Source organism: Heloderma suspectum, chromosome Z (assembly GCF_057233095.1).
Source record: "Heloderma suspectum isolate Gila_16-S chromosome Z, 16-S_ref, whole genome shotgun sequence".
NCBI classification, from domain to species: domain Eukaryota; kingdom Metazoa; phylum Chordata; class Lepidosauria; order Squamata; family Helodermatidae; genus Heloderma; species Heloderma suspectum.
In genome coordinates, this window is record NC_139476.1 from 7,648,328 (window position 1) to 7,669,709 (window position 21,382).

A 21,382-nucleotide genomic window follows, 5' to 3' on the forward strand; every position below is an offset into this window, starting at 1 on the left:
TGCCAGCGGATAGGGCTGTAAGTTTTTTAAAATAAAGGACAAGCATAAGAGACCAAGACTAGAGGACAGTGTGCCAACTCTTTCACTCACAGACTGTTCCTTCCTTCCCTCACCCCACCCCCCTGAAGTTTTCTGTCTCTCTGAGCAAGCAGCAAGTACAAGGTAGAGGGTGGGAACCACCGAGAGGTCACGGCTGGGGACTGTCTGTACGAAAGCAGGGAGGGGATAGAGGGGAGGAAAAAAAACACACAGACACAGAAAATAATAAAGTTATACATGTTATGACAGGCGAAAAGTGGGGGGGGGGAGTTAGAGAGGAGCACAAAGGAATTCCAGCATCGCAACACAACAGAAGAAGAAAACAATCTGTGGTGCTTTCATGAAAGAATAGCAACCCCTGTTGAAGGGGCAGCGGGAGATGAGTTAAATCTGCCAAGATGCCCCTGTTGGGTGGATTCCAAGGAAGGAAAGTTAAATGCTCGCATGCACAGCCAAGCGTTAAAACGCCCACAGCGGAGGAAAAATCCGCCCAGCTCCCTTCGGTGGGAGTTCTAGATCAGCTGCAGAGACCAAGCTCAAAAGTTCCTTCTTTCCCTCCTGCAGGCACACTCCTGAGCTCTCGCAGCCTGATGTTCTCTGGGTCGCAGGCCTTGCATGGTGTCTCCGTGGATGTTATTACCATTGATGCTAATCTGGCGTTTGGAGTTGGGAATGGGATGCGGGTTACGGATAGAGGGGTGATCTTCAAATCCAGAGCCTTGCGTGTTTCAACACAGGTAAAACTCACATTCTCCGAGCCCCTTTTTGGTCCAAGGTGCTAGCCCCCATGACGTAAAACCACTGCAAACTTGGACCCAATGTTCTGGGAAGCTTGCCTCCTTGTCATGGCTCCTCTGTAACTCCCAAGACCAACTGAGAGCACCCTCTTAGAAGTACTCCACCCACGCTCAAGCTACCTTGGGCACCATTTTGGGTGGAAAGCCGGTAAATAAAAATAAAGAAATGCTCCAAGTTTAAATGTCATGGGGGAGAAGGAGAAAGAGAAAGCCATCCTCAGGAGCCAGCCACGCATCTATGGAACAAACGGTCTGAGAATATTCCGCACCAGGGCTGTTAAACCACTCTGAATTTCATTTTGGAGAAGCTCTTGGGGGCTGCATTCCAGTGGGGGGCGGGTCTAACAGCAAAAGGGGCATGGCCAGAACTACCAGCATATTTTAGGAAACCACCAAACTCCTGGCAGTCAGGGAGAAAGGGGAAGGTTGTGTGTTCATCTGGGGAACCCTGGAACTTTGAAAAACGACACTATTTGTTTTGCAGTGTCAAGGATTTCCTCACAGCTGTGTCTACGGTTTACCGCACAGGTTGTGTTTGTGAGAAAAAGTCCTGATGTGCAGGGGGTGGGGAAGGGAAGAATTATAAGGGAGTCCTTGTAAGGAATACTATCTATATGGATTTGCTGTAAACTAAGAGAAGCTCGATCTTTCGCCCTCTCCAGAATTTCGGGCCCCCTCCCCCAATATTGGGCCATGCAGTGCTTCAGCGCTATGCAGCAGAGCAGCAGAAGGAAAGGGAACGGGGAAAAGAGCCTCGCACAGGCTCAAGGGACGGCATGCAGAGAGTGCAATGTCTGCTTCCTGTTCCAAACGCGAAACGGGAGAGCGAGGGATGCAAAACACAGAAGTGAAAGAAAAACGGGAGAGAGAAGCAAAACACGAAACCAAAAAGGTGCTGCCATGAAAAGGACGCGAGAGTCCGAGGGAGCATCAGCGGGGCGGAGAGTGCCGGGCCGGCGTGCTCCCGCGGCGCGGGCCGGGCTTGGAAGGACAAGACACAGACAGCCCCATGCCGTTCCGAAACGTCACCACATCGGAAGCCTCCACTGACCTCTAACTTGTTGTTCCAGATTCAGAATAACCGACACGGCCTGGTGTAGGATTAGCAGTTTGGTCTGAGGCTTTTCGCTGTTAAGGTGTAGCTGGCACATGCGACCAAGCTCTTTAAAGGCCTCGTTGATGTCGCGGACGCGCAGGCGCTCGCGGGCGTTATTGGCCACCCGCCTCTCTTTCTCTCGTTCGGCTTTTTGCTCTGGGGGAAGGAGGTCGTCTTCCTCATCCTCATCTTGACTGATAATTTGAAATAAGAATGAAAGAAGGGGGGGGGACATTTTTCTTGTGTGCACACCTCGGCACCAGAACACGTTCACATGAAAAAAAAGAAGAGACCAGTAACACACAGCCACGCACACACAATAAAACAAAACAAAACAAAGCAGAGCAAACCAACCACTGCCACACTTAAAAAGAATATCACTGAACTAGAAGGGGTGGAAATACGGTGTTTTCCATTCCACACCCCTCAGGGTCAGCGGTTTACAAACGGTGTTCCAGAAAACCCCTGGAGATCCTCAGAAGTGTATTGGGCGGTCGGGAGCTCCTCAGTGAGATCTGTAACTGCAGAAAAGTTTCTCTGGGGGAGAGAGATTTCCACCAACTATCCCTTGAGATGCCCAGCTGCAGGGGAGCACTGGGGATGTCCTAAGGCCTAATTTCCATTCACATCGGGCAACAGAAGGCTCAGGCAGTGGTGCTGGTGAGCTGGACATGCAACCTGAGAACATACTCTACCCAGAAGCCTTTGCATGAGGGATGGCGGATCTGCCAAGTGCTCTCGGAAGGCAGGAGAGACTGTTCAGGAGAGACTCCAACAGTTTGGAGACTGTTGACTGCGCTGCTAGGAAAAACGGAGCGGATTTTCTGTTCCTCCCCACCCCATCACCAAGGGGGTTTGGAAACACACACACACACACACACACACGCACACCACACATGTGTAACAAAAGGAAAATACATCTGAAAACACAAATATGTTTTAAAAAATTAACCAGCGGAGCTCATAGCCAGGGCTGGAAAATTAGATGCTGTCTCCCTTTTAGAAAGTCTGACATACTTCCCGACAATGCATCCTGTCACTTTTGTAAAGAAGCTCACGCTTCAGTGTTTGCTGTAGGCTCCTAGGAGTTTGAAGCAGATTTGCTGCTGCAGTTGTTTTTTCCAGCCCTGTTCATGAACATCACCCTGACTGGAAAGTATGAGGGTCCCGGGGAAAGGACTGCTTTACCTTACACCCATGACCCCCAGATCCTGGCCACCCTGCCAGCCCCGGAAGGGAAACAGAGAAAGGCTGAGACCTGTTTAGTGAGCACCTTGTTCTGTTGCGCGATGGCTTCAGTTCCTTTTTCTCCTCCTCCGAGTTATCGGCAACTGATGTGTTCTCGTCATCCTCCTTGTCTTCTCGCTTGATTTCGCTGGTGCCCGATGAGACACTGGCCCTTCCCAGCCCCCCCGTCAAGCCTGTAAAGGAACCAGACCAGCATGTTAGCAGGTCACTTTAGACCCTGGATGCAATGGTCTCATGAGCCCCCGCACTTTACATGGCCAAAATCCCTTCAGGTGTGAAGACTTCTTCTTTGCCCCCATCGCCTTTTCCATGCTCTACAACTGCTTCTGCATTCCGGATATGTTAGAACAATAACAACAACAAAACTGTTTGGCAACCTTGATATAAAAAGAGAGACTCTGAGCATGTGCAGTTTTGCATTTTAAACTGACTTCAATTGTGGCACTACTGTGGCTATTGGGAATAAAACGGAGTCTGCTTCTTCTGGTCTGATGCTGAACACGTTGACTTGGGAATCTGTTGCCAATTTGTTGTAGGGAAGGAGAGTATATTTTTAAAGTGAAAATAATAGAATGAGTATGTCTGTGACTATGTGCATGCCTGGCCAGGCTATAGAATGTTTTAAAATTAATGGAAGAAAGAAAGAAAGAAAGAAAGAAAGAAAGAAAGAAAGAAAGGAGGGAGGGAGGGAGGGAGCTGTGGCAAGCACTGCCAACCCATGAGTCCCAGCTGATGCCAGATCTATCAACCACTGCCCGCATCACCTGCCGCTCCCTGGGTGGTCATTTGGGGCTCTGGACCAGGGCCCCCCTGGACTTTGGTCCCAATGTTCAGCCTTAGCTGCCCCACTGCATGGGAGACCAACAGAGGAGGAAACACAGCAAGCCGCCTTAACTCCAGCTGGATTATTCTCAGGAAGAGAATGGTGCTTCCCCTGGCCCGGAACCTGATCCTTTTCACTGGCTGCAGCTGACCCTGGGGCCTTCTGCATGTGAGCAATGGTCTCACGCTAGCAGAAGCAGGTGAGCTTTGTAGAGGTGAGCCTGAGAAGGCTATCCTATTCACCAGGGCTTGTCTGAATGAATGGGGACTTGAGTTTGGATTGGGGCAGGGTGGGCAACTGAAACTGGGTGAGGGCACAAGGAGCACACCCCTAGCCCTCTGCAGGCCGAGGGACATCACAATGTCCTTTAGTCCCCGGTGGGTCTGTCTGAGGGGGCATCCTCCTGGCGCTTGTGCGGGGCTCCAGCTATGCTATGCATGGGGCTCCTCCCATCGGGGAGAGGACTTGGGGGGGGGTGAAGCTGCTCAGCCTGGGTTGATTCACCCTTCGCTTCCGGAGCTCCTGCAAGGGTCGGAGGAGCATGCTGCTGGATGATGGGAGATAGCAAGGGGATCCCACTCCCTGCCTCGCCCAAAGCCCCCAGTACCTTCCAGACCAGAAGACGGTGAGGAGAGGGGCCTGGGTCCACAGGGGGAGGCCAAGCCTCTGTGGTCCAGAGTTGCCCACCCCTGGCTCAGGCCCTAAGCCTCAGGGTTTCCTAAATGATCTGTACACAGGATTGTGAACACAGCCATATTCTGGGCATGAGATCCCAAGAGTCTCAGCTGTCGTTTAATCAAAACAAAAATGAACACTTTTCTAGGCCTTATGGCTGCCCGGGAGGGGGCTTGCAAGATGCATGGTACCACGTGGCACAGCCATACAAAGAAGAGTGGGGCAGGGAGGTCTCGTTGTACTTGAACTCGGGACCACCCAGTGAAACTGGCAGGCAAAGTTGATTCGGGGCCGGGACCAGCAGTGGAAATATTACTCCATGCAACAGCAGAGGAAAACCTCCATGCAACACCCGCTGGCCTTGTGGAATTTGCTGCCCCAGGAAGGTGACGAGGACCACGAGCTCAGTGGCTTGGTTAGGGTCATTCGTGGGCGAGGAGGCAGAGGCCACCTCTGTCTCTTCACCTCCATGCTCACAGTGCCAGATGCCAGAGGGCAACAGCCAGGAAGAGCTCTTGCCTGCCAGCCCTGCTCATGGGCTTCTCAGAAGAATCTGGTTGGCTCCTGAAGGAAGCAGGACGCTGGGCTAGACAGACCAACTGTGATCTGACCCAGCAGGGCTCTTCTTGTGTTCCAAGGAGCCCCGTGCAACTTCACAGTGTGCATGCTGCGTTGAGAACAGTGGACGGCTCAAAACACAAAATACTGATGTGAAGGTTTGAGGCCTATAGAGGCAAAGGGAAAAATGGTCAGACTTAGAGGTCTGGAGTTTTTATTGGGAGGGGGTAGCCCTGAGAGGAGTAGTTTCATTTCCCCAGTGAAGTTTCATTTCTTCAGGTTTAAAATGGTACTTTCAGTTTTGAGGGAGGAGGGTATATAAAGAGTGAGAGAGCCAGTAAGAGGAGAGTCGGGGAAACCAGAGCCTGAAGAGGGAGCAGAAAGACGCAGCCTGGAGAAGTTTAAGTGTAGCTAGGGTAAAGGAACTTGCGTTTTGCCATTTTTATTTTCTTTTCATGCCTTTTGTATCACTCAGGTCTATTCTGTAAATACCTTTAGCATAATTTGCTTGCTTAAATTTACCAGTATACTGTTGTGGTTAAACCCTGTGTCTGGTGTGTCAGTCACCCCACGCCTACGGCCTAAATCCCACGTTACTGGGAAGGGGAAGTTGGAAAGAAGGAAGGTGGGACTCTTAAGGAGGCCAGAGATCCTTAAGGAGTTGCTCAGGGGGTCCAGGTCATAAGGGAACCTTGACAACTGATTACGCTACTTTAACTGGCCTTTAAAAAAGAAGAGAGCAGCGGACAAAGGGGGCAAATGCTTCAATCTAAGGGAACCTACATATTCCATGGCAGCCTGTCTTTGAGTAACAGATAACCGGGCACAGACCAAAGGGGAATTATGCACTGCTTGGAAGGTTTCGAGGGGCACCCATCTGGGTACCTGCTGTGGGGCCTTGATCCGATCTTACAACTGGCACCCTCTGTTTCTTTTGCTCAGTTGTACCAACAACAAGATTGGGACTTGGAACCTCAAGGGAAAACAAACAACTCAAACTTACTGCTGAAGGCATCTGAAGACTGGCCTCTGTTGAGGTCTGGGAGCGAGCTGGTCTGGGCAGGGAGAGCAACGTGGTTGTGGAGTAGGCTGGGATTGCTGGAGAGGGTGTCTTCAGGGTGACCTCCACCCACCTGCAACGAAAGGGCACAAGAAGTTGAGCCAACAAGGGCAGGAGACACCATTCTGCAGTCACACCGAGTTTGGAACAGGTGGATAAAACAGCAGTCTAAGCATCTCTGCTTTCATTTCATCATCATCAGAAAACAAGTTTCTAGCCCTTACGACTGCAAGGACAGGCTTGAAAGCATGAAACCTCATGAGGAGAGTATATGCAGGATTTCCAGAGATCGAGGAGATGAGGCTTCTGAGCCCTGTGTACTAAATTTCTTTTTTTACAGGCTCTCTAACATGTTCAGTGTCTTAATATTTTGATATTTGTATTGTTGTATTTATTGTTTCGGGTTTTTTTGTGATTGTAAAGTGCCCAAAGGGCATATGCCAGTTGGTGGTGTAAAAATGTGACAAAATAAATAAGTGTTGATTTACAGAGCCTGAAGCACGTAAGAGCTGTGCTGCATCAGACCACAGGGCTCTCTTGTCCAGCACTCCGTTCCAACACTGGCCAAACAGCTGCCTGTGGGAAGCCCACAAGCTGGATGTGGCTGCAAGAGCACCCTCCCACCCATGTCCCCCAGCAACCGATACTGGTGCTATACTGTAGTGAATATATAGCCATCCTGACTAGTAGCCACTGATCACTTTTATCTTGTGTTAATTTGTCCAAGCTGATGACCACCGCCTACATCTTGTGGCAGCCAGCTTCATAGTTTGACTCTGCACTGTGTGAAGAAGTCCCTTTGTTTATCTGTCCTGAGTCTCCAGCCATCAGATTCTAGCATGAGAGAGTCCTATGACCCACCAAGCATCGCTTTAGACAAATCTTTTGTGCCTCTGCACACCCGCCCCCACTCGACTTTTTCTAAGCCCCTTTCCTTCTCAGCTGGATAGAATCCTAGAAGAGTAGGGTTTGAAGGGGCCTACCAGGCCATCGAGTCCAATCCCCTGCTCAATGCAGGAACCCAAGTCACAGCATCCCTACAGAATCCCAGAAGAGTAGGGTTGGAAGGGGCCTACCAGGCCATCGAGTCCAATCCCCTGCTCAATGCAGGAACCCAAGTCACAGCATCCCTACAGAATCCCAGAAGAGTAGGTTTGGAAGGGGCCTACCAGGCCATCGAGTCCAACCGCCTGCTCAATGCAGGAACCCGAGTCAGAGCATCCCTACGGAATCATGGAATAGTAGGGTTGGAAGGGGCCTACCAGGCCATCGAGTCCAACATCCTGCTCAATGCAGGAACCCAAGTCACGAGCATCCCTGCAGAATCCCAGAAGAGTAGGTTTGGAAGGGGCCTACCAGGCCATCGAGTCCAACCCCCTGCTCAATGCAGGAATCCAAGTCAGAGCATCTCCGACAGATGGCTGTCCAGCCTCGTCTTGAATGCCTCCAGTGTAGGAGAGCCCACCAACTCCCTCAGTCATGGGCCCACCGTCATATTGCTCTGACAGTCAGGAAGTTTTTCTTGTGGAGAGCCACTGCCAGACGAAAGAGACTATATTGGGCCAGACGGACCAGTGGCTGAGCTCTACATAGCACTATGTAAGTGCTTATTCTTCAGCCATCACCACCAACCAGTGATCCTTTTACACTGCGGGTGAGCAGGCAACTCAACACAAAGACGACATTTTGGGGAGGAACCTGGCGTCACACAGAAGGTGCCGCTCTTGCCCTTGCATGTGAACTTCTCTGAATTAAGATTCTTAATTTTAAACCGTGTTTCAGAATGACAAAGGGAGTGCTCCATTCCACCCCCCCCACGCCCTCACCGTCTCACAGTCCCCGTCTCACCAGATTTGAGTGCCGACTGGCGATCGGCAAAACAGAGGCAGGGGGGAAAGACTGGCTGAGGCTGCCGACAGAGGTGCTGTGCGCAGATGCTGATGCCAGCAAGTCGTGGATCTCCCTGTGGTTGTTCTGGCCCACCGCATGGCTCCTCAGAACATGGATGGCTTCATCCAAGTGGTCTTCCATTTTGTTTTGCTGGAGGAAAGGGGGGGAAGATGAAACAGCGCATCGTACTGTGTGAATATCACCGGGGCTGTATGTGTGTTGGGGCTCGAGCCCCAAGCTAGTCAAGACAAAAAGGGCAAGCAGAGAGAACCTTGACGGTGGGACATAAGGCTTCCTTTTCTCGCTCCTGTTGGCAAGAGATCCCTGCAACGTCAGTCATTACTGTCTCTATTCTCTCGCTCCCATTGGCAAGTGACTGCTGAGAGGTCAGCCATTACTGTCTCTATTTTCTCACTCCCGTTGGCAAGAGATCCCTGCAACGTCGGGCATTACTGTCTCTATTCTTTTGCTCCCATTGGCAAGTGAACCCTGAGAGGTCGGCCATTACTGTCTCTATTCTCTCACTCCCGTTGGCAAGATCCCTGCAACGTCAGTCATTACTGTCTCTATTTTCTCGCTCCCACTGGCAAGAGATCCCTGCAACATCAGCCATTACTGTCTCTTTTCTTTTGCTCCCGTTGGCAAGTGAACCCTGAGAGGTCGGCCATTACTGTCTCTATTTTCTTGCTCCCATTGGCAAGAGATCCCTGCAATGTCGGTCATTACTGCCTCTATTTTCTCGCTCCTGTTGGCAAGAGATCCCTGCAACGTCAGAATTAATGTCTCTATTCTCTCGCTCCCATTGGCAAGTGACCCCTGACAGGTCGGCCATTACTGTCTCTATTTTCTTGCTCCCGTTGGCAAGACATCCCTGCAATGTTGGCCATTACTGTCTCTATTCTCTTTCTCCTGTTGGCAAGTGACCACTGAGAGGTCGGCCGTTACTGTCTCTACTCTCTCGCTCCCGCTCGCCAGAGATCCCTGCAAGGTCAGTCATTATTGTCTCTATTCTCTCACTCCCGTTGGCAAGTGACCGCTGAGAGGTCAGCCATTACTGTCTCTATTCTCTCGCTCCCGCTCGCCAGAGATCCCTGCAAGGTCAGTCATTACTGTCTCTATTCTCTCGCTCCTGTTGGCAAGTGAACCCTGAGAGGTCGGCCATTACTGTCTCTATTCTCTCACTCCCGTTGGCAAGATCCCTGCAACGTCAGTCATTACTGTCTCTATTCTCTCGCTCCCATTGGCCAGAGATCCCCGCAAGGTCAGTCATTATTGTCTCTATTCTCTCACTCCCGTTGGCAAGTGACCACTGAGAGGTTGGCCATTTTCTCGCTCCCGTTGGCAAGAGATCCCTGCAACGTCAGTCATTACTATCTCTATTCTCTCGCTCCCGTTGGCAAGTGACCGCTGAGAGGTCAGCCATTACTGTCTCTATTCTCTCGCTCCTGTTGGCAAGTGAACCCTGAGAGGTCGGCCATTACTGTCTCTATTCTCTCACTCCCGTTGGCAAGATCCCTGCAACGTCAGTCATTACTGTCTCTATTCTCTCGCTCCCGTTGGCCAGAGATCCCCGCAAGGACAGTCATTATTGTCTCTATTCTCTCACTCCCGTTGGCAAGTGACCGCTGAGAGGTTGGCCATTTTCTTGCTCCCGTTGGCAAGAGATCCCTGCAACGTCAGTCATTACTATCTCTATTCTCTCACTCCCGTTGGCAAGTGACCGCTGAGAGGTCAGCCATTACTGTCTCTATTCTCTCGCTCCTGTTGGCAAGTGAACCCTGAGAGGTCGGCCATTACTGTCTCTATTCTCTCACTCCCGTTGGCAAGATCCCTGCAACGTCAGTCATTACTGTCTCTATTCTCTCACTCCCGTTGGCAAGATCCCTGCAACGTCAGTCATTACTGTCTCTATTCTCTCACTCCCGTTGGCAAGATCCCTGCAACGTCAGTCATTACTGTCTCTATTCTCTCACTCCCGTTGGCAAGATCCCTGCAACGTCAGTCATTACTGTCTCTATTCTCTCGCTCCCGTTGGCCAGAGATCCCCGCAAGGTCAGTCATTATTGTCTCTATTCTCTCGCTCCCGTTGGCAAGTGACCGCTGAGAGGTCGGTTGTTACTGTCTCTATTCTCTGACTCCCATTGGCAAGAGAGCCCTTCAAGGTAGGTTATTACTGTCTCTATTTTCTCACTCCCAGTGGGAAGAGATCCCTGTGAGGTCAGCCCTTACTGTCTCTATTTTACAGATGGGGAAGCAAGGCTAGGAAAGAACGCCACTTCTGCCTGAGACGCGGCCATGCAAATGTGATGCAGGAGATCAGAAGCAGGGTGGCTCCTCAGGCTGCCGGCGCCTGACCCTGTCTACCAGATATTTAGGCCAGTGGCCGCTTTGTGGCAGGAAGCGATGGTGGACAGGAGGCTTAGGGATGCTTACCAATGTATGGAGGGTCCCTTCATAGCTCGGGGATAAGGCACCCTGTCCACCTGCCCGGGGCCATTGTGAAGAACCTGGGGTAGAGGACAAACAGTCAGTCAGCAGAGGAGAGACAGTCAGCTCCCAACTAGATGCCTTTCACAACCAAGTGAAGTGGCAAAGCGATGTACGTTGACCCATATCAGTGCTGTAACTGGGCTCAGGCCGAACTTCCAGTTTTATTATTTTATTTGTTTTTTTAAAACGTACACCCCACCTTTAAAAACAAAACAAAATAAAATGGTGGCTTATAAAACGTCAAACAGTACATAAAACAAAACAAAAAGCAATACACAAAACAACCCTCACAGGAAAACAGCACTCTGCGTTCTTTTCGTCCAGGGACGGTGTCGGGGATGCATGAAGAATAGTTCACTGCTGCTGTGGGGCCAAATTCTCACTGCTCCGAAGGGGCCTCATGCCCGGTGCCTCAAATTCCCACCTCCCCTAACCAGCAGCATTGAGCAGCTCAATGTGCTCGACCATGTTAGGCTACCCACAGGGTCAACGAGAAGCTGCAAAGGGGTGCTGCCCCAACCATCCAAGCCCGGTGGCATTCTGGCTTTGCACCTCCCATCCGAATTAGCGGAGAATGAAAGACAACGGACAGCAGCTGGTATTCGGGGGGTAGACTCCCTCTGAATTTGGAGCTTTCAGATAGCTGCGGGGACTAATAGCTGTTTCATGAAATTTTATTTTACTTTGAGACAAGGTTAACAAAATGAAGGGCACAAAAGAAGAAGAACGTGCATAATAATAAATCACAATCCCTAAAGAAACAAAGGAATTCACTAGTTATACCTCTAAGGAGGAGCTCAGCGTCTAATGGAAGTCAAAATGCAAGTTCTACGACGTGTGAAAGGAGGTGTGCGGGTGCATGCCATTTTGTGCGTTTGGGCAGAGTAATCAGAAAAAACAGAGGCAGCTGTATTTTGCTGGAACTTTATTGAAAGTTTGAAGCGCCTCCGTACAGGAACTGAATGGAAACCATGGTGTCGGAACATCATTCTTCGAGTTAGGATTCCTTGCTCGCTGCCCTTGCTGAGTAAGTTAATACATGCTCACAGCCTCCCAAATTGTATCAACCCACTGCTCTTTAGCTGGTTGCTTTGGAGACTTCCAGTTACAAGCTACACGTAACTTTGCAGCTGTATACAACTGCCGAAGGAGGTCTTTATGCAGGAATCCAGGATCACCGGGTTCAAAAAGATGAAGCAGCCTTGCTTCAGGAGCTACCAATGGTCTAGCACGAAGAAATTATTAGTAGCTGTTTACTGACCCCTCCTCTTCCTCCATGAATTCTAATCCCCTTTTAAAGCCATCTTGTTGGCAGTCACAAATGAATGATGTGTTGCCCATCTGTAATCTTTTTCACTGGTTGGTCCCAGGCCTTGTATGATGGGAGAGGGAGTGAAAACAAATTCTATCCACCTTATTTGCATCCTGCAATTTAGTTTGTCATAAGATGATGCTGATAACTCAGGGTGAGGTGGCAGGGGGTAGTGGGGAGAGGATGGAACCACTAAGGGGTCAGTTTTCACCTAGTATACAGGAGGAGCATTGTGGTTGAACTCCGCTGGGAAGTATCCTACTCAAATGCATTTCACCCACCCAGCACTAGATGGAACCAGTCAATCACAAACGTCAGATCCGCTGACTATATATATTTCTGGAGGTCCCAAATGATCACCCCAAGCTTTGGAAGTGGTTACGTTGAGGCCTCCAAATCTTGAAAGTGGGAGAGGGAAAGGGTTAGTGGGCCTCAGGGTGTTTTCTGTCTCAATTCTCCCAAATCTGGGAGGTTTAAAAAAAAAATTAAATTAAATTGAGATGTTTCATGCTAAAGCCGTTTAAAAAAGCCCCATCACGGTGCCATTAAGTATTAAGAATGGAGTCCGTTTCCTCTTAAGCCACAGACATTTTTAGAGCCTCTGGCCAAGATCAAGTGCATAATTGTAGTTTAAAAGCGCCCAAGGGCTGTTAGTATCAGAAACATTTAAGCAGGGTAAGAAAACATGGCTTTCATTAATTCCAAGCAAATACAAGCTTCTGAACACCTTTGTTAAATCCTAAGGACATTCTTAAGTTTTCCCTCATCTCCTCTAAGCTACTTTCACACACACAGGAGCAAAATGGGGACTTTTCAGAGTCACTTAACCAGGAGAAAAAGTGATAGCAATCTCGCCAAATCCATGAGAAGTCATCTTGGGTGGGTAGACCTCTGCGAAGGGAGCAGGGACTCAAACTGTCACATATTATTTTTATGTGGAAATTTTCTAAAAAGCAATTTTATTTTTTTTTTTAAAGAAAGGCTGCTGTCACAAAGTGCTATCACACCTGTTTCTGTAGGTGGGGCAGATTTGTGCTCTCTTGACCCTGAAAGTAACACTGGGTAAGCTCAGAATGGTTGTCCACCTTTTAAGGACACGGCTCTTTCAAACGCCAGCTCTACCAGCTAAGGTAGACTGCTCCAAGCCGCTGTTATTTCACTTCATTTCATTTGTTATATTTCTATACCGCCCCACAGCCGAAGCTCTCTGGGTGGTTCACAAAAATTAGCCCTGCATAGGCCCGATTTTCTCTCTTCCATACCCTGGCAGACTTTAGCAGGCTTACCTGTTATTCCCTGAGGGGATCCCACCGGCGTGGATGGGTTTGAAGAGAAATTATTGCTAGAGTGATCGGGGGAATAGATCTGAAAGGGAGAAAAAAAGTGGGTTTAGGGGGAACAGCGGGTAACCATTCCTCCTTAAAACAAACTCCTTTTTTTGCCTCAAGTGGGAAAACAAGCAAACACCCAACAAATAAACACTTCCCAGAAAATGTAACGGAATTCCTTCTTACTGCTTCTAGATGTATTGGGATGTAGGGAGAGAATAAAGAGGGCCGGGCTGGGCTGGCTAAAGCACATTTTCAAAGGTGCTATATAAATATATATCATGACACAGGGAGAAATCGGGGTAACATCCAGATGCCCCACCATGGCTGGAGGAGGCACCCTCAGACTGGGTCTCCGGGGCACCACAAACCCACTTTTCCCAGGCAGCACAGCCATGCTGTCTCTGGACAGTACTAGTCCAGCTCATCTGGAAGGTGCCAGGTTGGAGAAGTCTGCTCTAAAGGGATGGCACTGTTGGCATCGAAATGTAAGAACATACAAAACGAAGACCTAGGAACAGAAATATCAGAACAAGCGGAGTATACCACAGCAACACATGGTATTTCCTTGCGGTCCTCCCAGCCCAAGACCCCCTGGCACAATGAAACAGGATGGGGAGGAAGCAACGTTAAATCGATATGCAATGATTTCACTTGCTTTTGCACCTTTGTCACTGTGTTTTTCTGTTTTGTTTTTAGGGTGGGAAGAGAACATGTAAGAATGAGACACTGCTTGTTCTGTTTGCCTTATGATGACAGCTCCCTGTAAAGCCAGGGTGCAGATCCTCAGCTCCCCAGTTAACCACGCCCCATCCAACCACTGCTCATTTGGCAGTTCCTGACTGTTGCGTGGTTTTTAACCCGTTCCAAAAGGCTGAAATGCCTCTCCTAAGGCAGTAAGAGCTTAATGCCAAAATATGCTGGCGTTTTTGTCCCTGCCCTCTTTGCCTTTGTCCCCGCCCACCACTGGGATTCGGCCCCAGAGAGCTTTTCTGAAATAGAATGCAGCCCTCAGGCTGAAAGAGGTTCAACACCCCCACTGCAAAAGGAGTATGAAAGGCCTACAGTTTGTAAAACACTGTTTTTTAGAAGCACGAATGGTCAAGGCTTACTGAAGCTAAAGCTTTTCCAAGTGCATCCCCTGAACTGCCAGCCGTAGTTCCTCGGTTACCTGAAGCACGAGAGCAAGAAGAGAAGGAGAAGAAAGAAAAACATGAAGGTGGTGTTATAGAAATGGCCAGCCTCTCACCCACCCCAAGAGGCAGAAACCAGGAGGCACCATCACACGGTATTGGCCACACGACTTCAGCTTCCTCAGAACTTTGGCTTGCATCAAAACATCAAAAAGCTGCTAGTCCTCATGGCTGCAGGGGGCATGTGGGCAGCGCCTGCTTGAAATCTCAGAAGCTCAGAGGAATTTCAAGAGGCTTGTGGCGGGACCCCCGAGCCTCAATTTTTTCACTGCCCTTCCCTCCCCATGAGGGGAAGAACATGAAGAATTTTTGCAAACTAAGAGAGAAACCATGCAACATTTTCTCCTTTTTATTCTTTAGCCAGGCCTTCCTCTCAAAGCACATTTTGGGAAAGGAGGGGGCAGTGGTGTGTGTGCGCTGATGATTTTCCCGCTGCTCAGTACCTGGAGCTGGATCAGTTAAACATTTCTGCTCCCAAACAGTCCATTTTTACTGGGAACCCCCTAATTCCAAAAAATTTCATCCACCCACCTACCTACTCTGCTAAAATCTACAGAAAATCAAGGTCGGGGTGTGTACGTTGAGAGAGGGTTCTCGGGGTGGGGTTGTGGTTCTTTCTTAAAAACGTCCCAATCATCGGGAAGTCGAAAGCAAGGAAAAGCATTTTGTAACAGGTTCACAGCGGGGTGAGGGGATTAGCGTGCTCTGGGTTTGAGCCTGGTGGTTCAAAACACAGGGCCTGGCATTCCCTACCCGTGATCTGACAGCATCATGCCCTCCCCCTCCTCCTGCTTGATCCGCATTATCCCCTCTTTCTGGACCTCGCTGAGCAATGGCATCTCTCTGAGGCCTCTGTGTTTGGTCCCAAATTGCTATTTTGGAGGGGCACGTGTGCATGCCAACATCTCCAGAGCCAAGCAGCCTCCATTGTCCAAGGCGAAAACAGCATGCTCGCTTCTTTGCTTGCTTCTGGTTCTCCACTGGGGAAAATGTGCATGAAATTCCCCTCCACCCCCTGGGACCTGTGGGGGTGGTGGTAATGGAGGGGGAGGATAAAAAAAGACCCACTTCCAACCGTACACGTAATAGCTGTGCGAGAGATGGGAGCTCTGTATCTGACCATCACAAGGAGGGCAGGAATTACTGCGTCCGCTTCCCAGACAGCGGCTTAAAACTAAACAGATCTATTTCCGCCTGTGCAGCTCTGACTGCCTCAACCGCCCCCCCCCCAACAGGGATTAACCTATATGTGCCAGGAAGGGGGTGGGGAACTGAAGGAAATGGCTGCGGATTCACCTGAAACAGGTGGGGGAAGGGGGCCAAAGAGAAAATGGGCAGCAGAGAAATTCTGTGTTGCTCCAGCACTACAACTCCCACCCCCAGAGCTGGTCCCCCCCCCCCCCAGCTTCTCCCGGATCATAGGTGCAACCCAGCCGAGCGCTATGAACTCTGAACAGCACAGCTAAGGGAAGAGCAGTCTTGAAAGTTGGCAAAAGGGTTGTATAAACAAATAAAACAAGCTACGGAGATGTGCAAATGTCACTCCCCTCAACCCCATCTTGAAAACTCATGGGAGTTGGACAGGTAAGGGTGGGGTAAAAGCAGCCCTGCTGGATCAGACCAAAGACCCAGTACGTAGCCCAGCATCATCCTGATTCCCACAGTGATCAACCAGATGCCATGAAGAAAACGGTCCTCTCCGAGATTAGTTCCTCAGAGCCCAGTGGAGACTGGTGGCTCTGATGTCTGTGGGGCAGTGAATCCACTCTGGGTTTCAGTCAGAACCAGCTGGAACTCTAAAGCAGCACCTTGGATAGCTCCTTTAGAGTTCTGACTGAAACCTGGAGCGGATTCATCCCCCCACTGACATTGGAGCCCCCAGCCTTCACTGTCAGAGCCTCTGATCCCCCTGTAAGTAGTACATGGCCATCAAAACTAGTAGCTATTGATAGCCTTATCTTCCACGGACTGGGTTTTTTTTAGGTTAGGGGTGCAGAACCGAGGGCCAAGGCCAACCTTCTGGGATTCCCCAAATGGCCCTGCCCCCTTCCCCCAGATCCTTTGGCTGTTTCCTGGCTTTTCTGCAGTTCTCCCCGCATCCTAAAAGGTTGAAATGTCTCTCCAAAGGCTGAGTTACTGACCATAAGCAATGATCAACCAGATACCCATAATGTGGCCATGAAGAAAACGGTCCTCTTCTAGATTGGTTCCTCAGAGCCCAGTGGAGACTGGTGGCTCCGATGTCTGTGGGGCAGTGAATCCACTCTGGGTTTCAGTCAGAACCAGCTGGAACTCTAAAGCAGCACCTTGGATAGCTCCTTTAGAGTTCTGACTGAAACCTGGAGAGGATTCATCCCCCCACTGACATTGGAGTATCCCCTGTGGGGAGGTCCAAACAATCTTTTTTTCTTCCAAACCATTGCTTTCACTAGTAAATAAATTTATGATTAAATCTGCAATGAAAATAAATCAATACAATCAATCGACAACAAATTTCTTTAGTTAGGCAAACTTGCTCTAGCACAGGGAGGTGTAGGACTTTTTACCAGTTCTTTATCAAAATGCTTTTGACCCCTTTGGATAATTCAACAGAGATTCTGCCCATGCAGAAATTTCACGTTTGGCAAAGAATTCCATGAGATTCTGTGGCAATTCTAGCCTGGAGATTAAAATAAACAAATAAAACACCATCCAATACTTACCCATCACACTCTCTGTCCCGCCAATTGGGGGCGTGTGGCTGGACACCCCGTACTGAGTGGAGGCTGAGGAAAACCCAGAGACGGATGGGAGGCCACCATTGACTTCTCCTGAATGCATCTGATAATTCTAGAAAAGGGGGGGGAGCATTGTGTGAAGAACTTCTGTCCATATTCTTATCTATTGCAGAGCTAGAGCCCAAATTCACAGGGCCTGGCCTGCGGGAGCAAACCACAAACCTGCTTGTGCAAAATTTCCGGAAATTTTGAAGCCATGGGAACAAAACAAAATGGGGTTTCTGCCCCATTTGAGGGGGGCAACAGAAATTTTGGGGGGAAATTGACAAATATACAATACTGAATTTTTAGTGTTTTTTACAGATCTAAAGGCATTTGGTTAAGTTAGAAACAGAAAATGTATTACATACGACTTTGTTCACTCGTAAAATTATCATTAAATTAAAAACAATATTTAAAAGTAAACAAGGTAAATTTGGAATTATTGTCAGAATACTACATTTTAAAATTTAATATACCAAATATGATACTTTTATGAGTAAACCCAAGTTATACAAAATATATTTTAGTTTCCAATTTTATGTCTTACCAGAGGGAAATTAAGCAAGCAGTGCTTGAAATGTGTGAACCATCCTAGAAGCCAAGAGAAACAGGATTGTTGTGAACCACCCAGGCAGCTTTGGCTATTGGGCGATATAAAAATGTAATAAATAAATAAAATAAAGTAAGAGCTGAAGGCAGGGGAATACAAGTATACAGCATCTGTTTCCATTTCTGAGGAACTGGTTGGGTGGAGTTTAGGGAAATCTGGCCTGAAAGAAAAGGAACTGAGAGCTTATTTAGCCAGGGAAGACTCTCTTATGTGTTAGGAATGGTCGCCAAGGATATTTATTTTAAGAATCTAAGCAGTCTTAACCAGTTTGAAGAGTGACATTTTATTCCCTTTCATAAATAATTCCCCTTCATAAACATCTCACATTTTGTTCATTTTGAGAAGATGTCTCCAGCGGTGATGTCAATCTCATACATATGCCAGCAGTGGGTGGTTTCACAGCTGAGGCGGCATTTCCTAATGGTGAGGTCTAACTGGGATCTTCATTAAAAAACTGTGGCAGTGAGTTCCATAGACCCAAGCCTCAAGTACTGTCTTTTTAAAAAAGAAACATAGGTGGGATAATCCACACGCTGTTCTATCATATGTGGCGGTAGTGGCAAGATAATCCAGTGTTAACTATGCTAATTGACTGGTACAGTATCTAACCAGAACAAACCCAGAAATGCAGGACTCTATATTGCACAAAACCCAACCAGTCAAGAATGCACATTTTCTGCACTTATTATGATATGGTGACTTAGTCTAAGATACCTGTTAGGAAACTGAACATGACTTGGAGCATCCATAAATGTCTATCAGTAAAAGATACATCAGATCACTAATTTTTAATAAGGAATGAAAGTATTAACTGTGCTGAGAATTTTACAGAGGATTAAAAAAACGTATTTTCCACCATGGCTTCAAAATTTCAAGAAATTGTACATCTTCTTGTCTTCCTATAAAAGTCTTTCTATTACATAATGTTTAGAAATCATTTTGGGGGAGTAAAGCCTGGTAGTAATATATGGATGCCTTGCCTTAAGCATCTTATTCAGCGTTCTAAAAGAAAATATATCATAACCCCAAATTATTCATGTTTTCAGGGGGAAAACCAAAAAAGGTCCTTGGAGGAAAAAAACGGATTTTCCCCAGTTTTTTTTCTGGGTCACCTCTCTACTTGTGCCAAGCCATTCTCAGGAACAACATTAGGAAATCTTCAAAGAAGAGGTCTTGGCTGACACACGGAACCCATAAAACAGGCCTGCGAGATATGCTCTCATGTCTGTCCAAATGTGACCCTGATTCTTCCTGTTTAAGCAAATCCATGTTCCCAGAGCAGACAGAATGTTTCTCCCCGACACGTTTGTTTTCTAAGTGCAGGCATTATGGGGGTGCGTGCGCACGCGCGTGTGTGTGTGTGTACCCCTATTTGCATTCTGTGTAAAAAAATACATTCCCTGCAAATACAGGGAGAAAGCTAGATAACTGGTCTCTCTGACATGCTGTTTTTCTGGGTGTAGGGCAGGGAGGGGTGGGGGAAAAGGGGAAGGATATTCAAATAAACAATTCCTCCCAGTACAGCCCCCCTCTCCCTGCCTAAAAAAGGGGAGCAATCCAGGAAAAAGGATTCGCTCCCAGTTCTGGGAGCGAGAGAACTGCTTTATCCCCTCCAGGAATTGGAGTGAGTCGAACAAAGTCCCCCAGCTTCTACGTCAGCCTCCCCAGATGTGTTGGACTGGAGTTCCTACCATGTCCACTCAGCACAGCTAGCTGGGTGTAATGGGAGTTCCAGTCCAACTTTATGGGCAGCTCTCTCTCTCCCTCTCTCTGTGTTAGGGGTGTGCAAGAAACCTTCTCCATTTCGTCCCTCCATTTGTTCTTGTTATTTAAAAGAGCTCATCCGTTTAATGATTACTCTCTTAAAATCCCATTTGCCTCTTTACTTATCTGTAACAGTCATGCTTTGTTTTTTTAAACATCCAGGTTCCCCCCGGTCCCACACCCTGTCACCCGGTGCTGCCAAGGCAAGGGGGTCTCCCGAAGTGGGGGCTGGACTGGAGAGAAGATTTTGCCCCACAGCAGTGGGTTTAAAGTGCACTTTGCTCCATTACAGGAAGGACTGACAGACTGAGAACTCTTTCTTGATTCGGGGATGGGGGGGGGCAGGGCGGTTCACAGCCATGCTTAGTCAGTGGAGCAATTTGGTTTATCGGTTAACTCCGATAATGAACGAGACTCTGGTGTGCTAAGTCTTTATGTGATCCCGAGCCGTTTTGAGTGCTATTTTCTTGGTAGAAAGGAGGTGTAGAAATCAAATAAATAAATAACAAATAAATCACGAGTCTCCAGGCAATATTAAAAAACACCCAGCTGCCCTTTTCTGGAGGGCAGGGAGTTTAACTCCCCACCCCCATGAATGAGCTCCAAATGAATAACAAAAGTCCCATGAATGAGCAAGCTTTGCTACCCCATTTCAGGATTATTTTACAATGAAAAGAGGGTAATAAAATTCTTACATGAATAAAAATTTTAAAAGATGAAAACGAGAGCCAAACATTCAGTCTGAAACAAATGCACGCCCCGTGTGTGCATGTACGTATCTGTACACATCTGCATGTAGTTGGATTTGTCCCACCCCCACCCCAAACTGCCCCGTGAACCAGTCTCTGTTACCATCCGTTCGTGCTGGTGAAGACCGCTGAAGTTGCTAGACTGTGAGAGCGGGGAGGAGGAAGCACCCAAGATGGCCCCGTAGTTGGACTGGCTCATGGCGTTGGAGGAGCTCCACAGATCGGCCGAGTTGTGAAGCCCGTCTGCAAGTAGAAAGGCGAGAGCCTGAGGTTTCCAGCCACCCTCACGCTTTTGCTTAGCCACTGCAAAGGGCCCCATCACCGGGACAGGACAGTCGGGGTTCAGGCAAGCCTGCCTCCCCAAGCCTCAGAAGGTCCCACAGGCCAGGAGCGGCCTTTGAAACAGTTCTGAGAGCTGGTGAGCCTGCAGCAGCAGCCCTGCTGGACTGGACCAAAGGTGCCTCGCACTTCTGGCCAGCATCCTGTTTCCCACAGCGGCCAGCCAGGTGCCTCCAGGGTCAGGGTCTGCCCCCTGCTTCATTCAGTGCCACAGGGGTGAAAATCCACAGGGAAACAAGGTGTCTGTTCATGTGTGTATGGGAGGACATGCCTGGTTTCCATGCAGAATCGCTGCAGTTTTTGCCGGCAGTGCAATTTCAGCAGCAGCAGAGGAACCCAGTGAGAACGGTGTGTATGTGTGTGTGTGCGCGTGCGCGCACAACCCATGGTCCACACATTGCCCATTCCTGCCCTAGGCCACCTGATGGCAACACCCTTTTCCCTTGTGGCTGGTATTCAGTGGTGTACTGACACTGCGCACATAGCCCTCACGGCTAGCTGTGAGGTCTGGCGGCTGGAGTCCCAGACTAGGAACACAGAAACTCAGGGTCAAACTCCCGTTCAGCCACAAAGGCCCATCTGTCTTTCTCTCTGACACACAGAGACAGGCTATATTCCCACATAACGGCAAGCCATGGTTTATGTTAACCAC

General features: G+C 48.8%; 1 protein-coding gene across 8 annotated transcripts in view; it reads right to left on the bottom strand.

The window, feature by feature from the left end:
* Positions 1–21,382, bottom strand: part of TCF3 (transcription factor 3) — a 103,583-nt gene that overhangs the window by 10,837 nt on the left and 71,364 nt on the right. For 2 of the 8 annotated variants that reach the window (XM_084825892.1, XM_084825893.1), the window contains exons 10-18: positions 20,495–20,634; positions 17,212–17,338; positions 14,429–14,487; positions 13,275–13,353; positions 10,620–10,693; positions 8,145–8,336; positions 6,240–6,369; positions 3,191–3,353; positions 1,888–2,126 (exon numbers count right to left, since the gene is read on the bottom strand). In XM_084825892.1, the coding sequence (XP_084682018.1) occupies positions 1,888–2,126; positions 3,191–3,353; positions 6,240–6,369; positions 8,145–8,336; positions 10,620–10,693; positions 13,275–13,353; positions 14,429–14,487; positions 17,212–17,338; positions 20,495–20,634 (1,203 nt within the window). The remainder of the gene's footprint in view (positions 1–1,887; positions 2,127–3,190; positions 3,354–6,239; positions 6,370–8,144; positions 8,337–10,619; positions 10,694–13,274; positions 13,354–14,428; positions 14,488–17,211; positions 17,339–20,494; positions 20,635–21,382) is intronic. The other 6 variants (XM_084825898.1, XM_084825895.1, XM_084825899.1 and 3 more) reach the window with 3 other exon arrangements.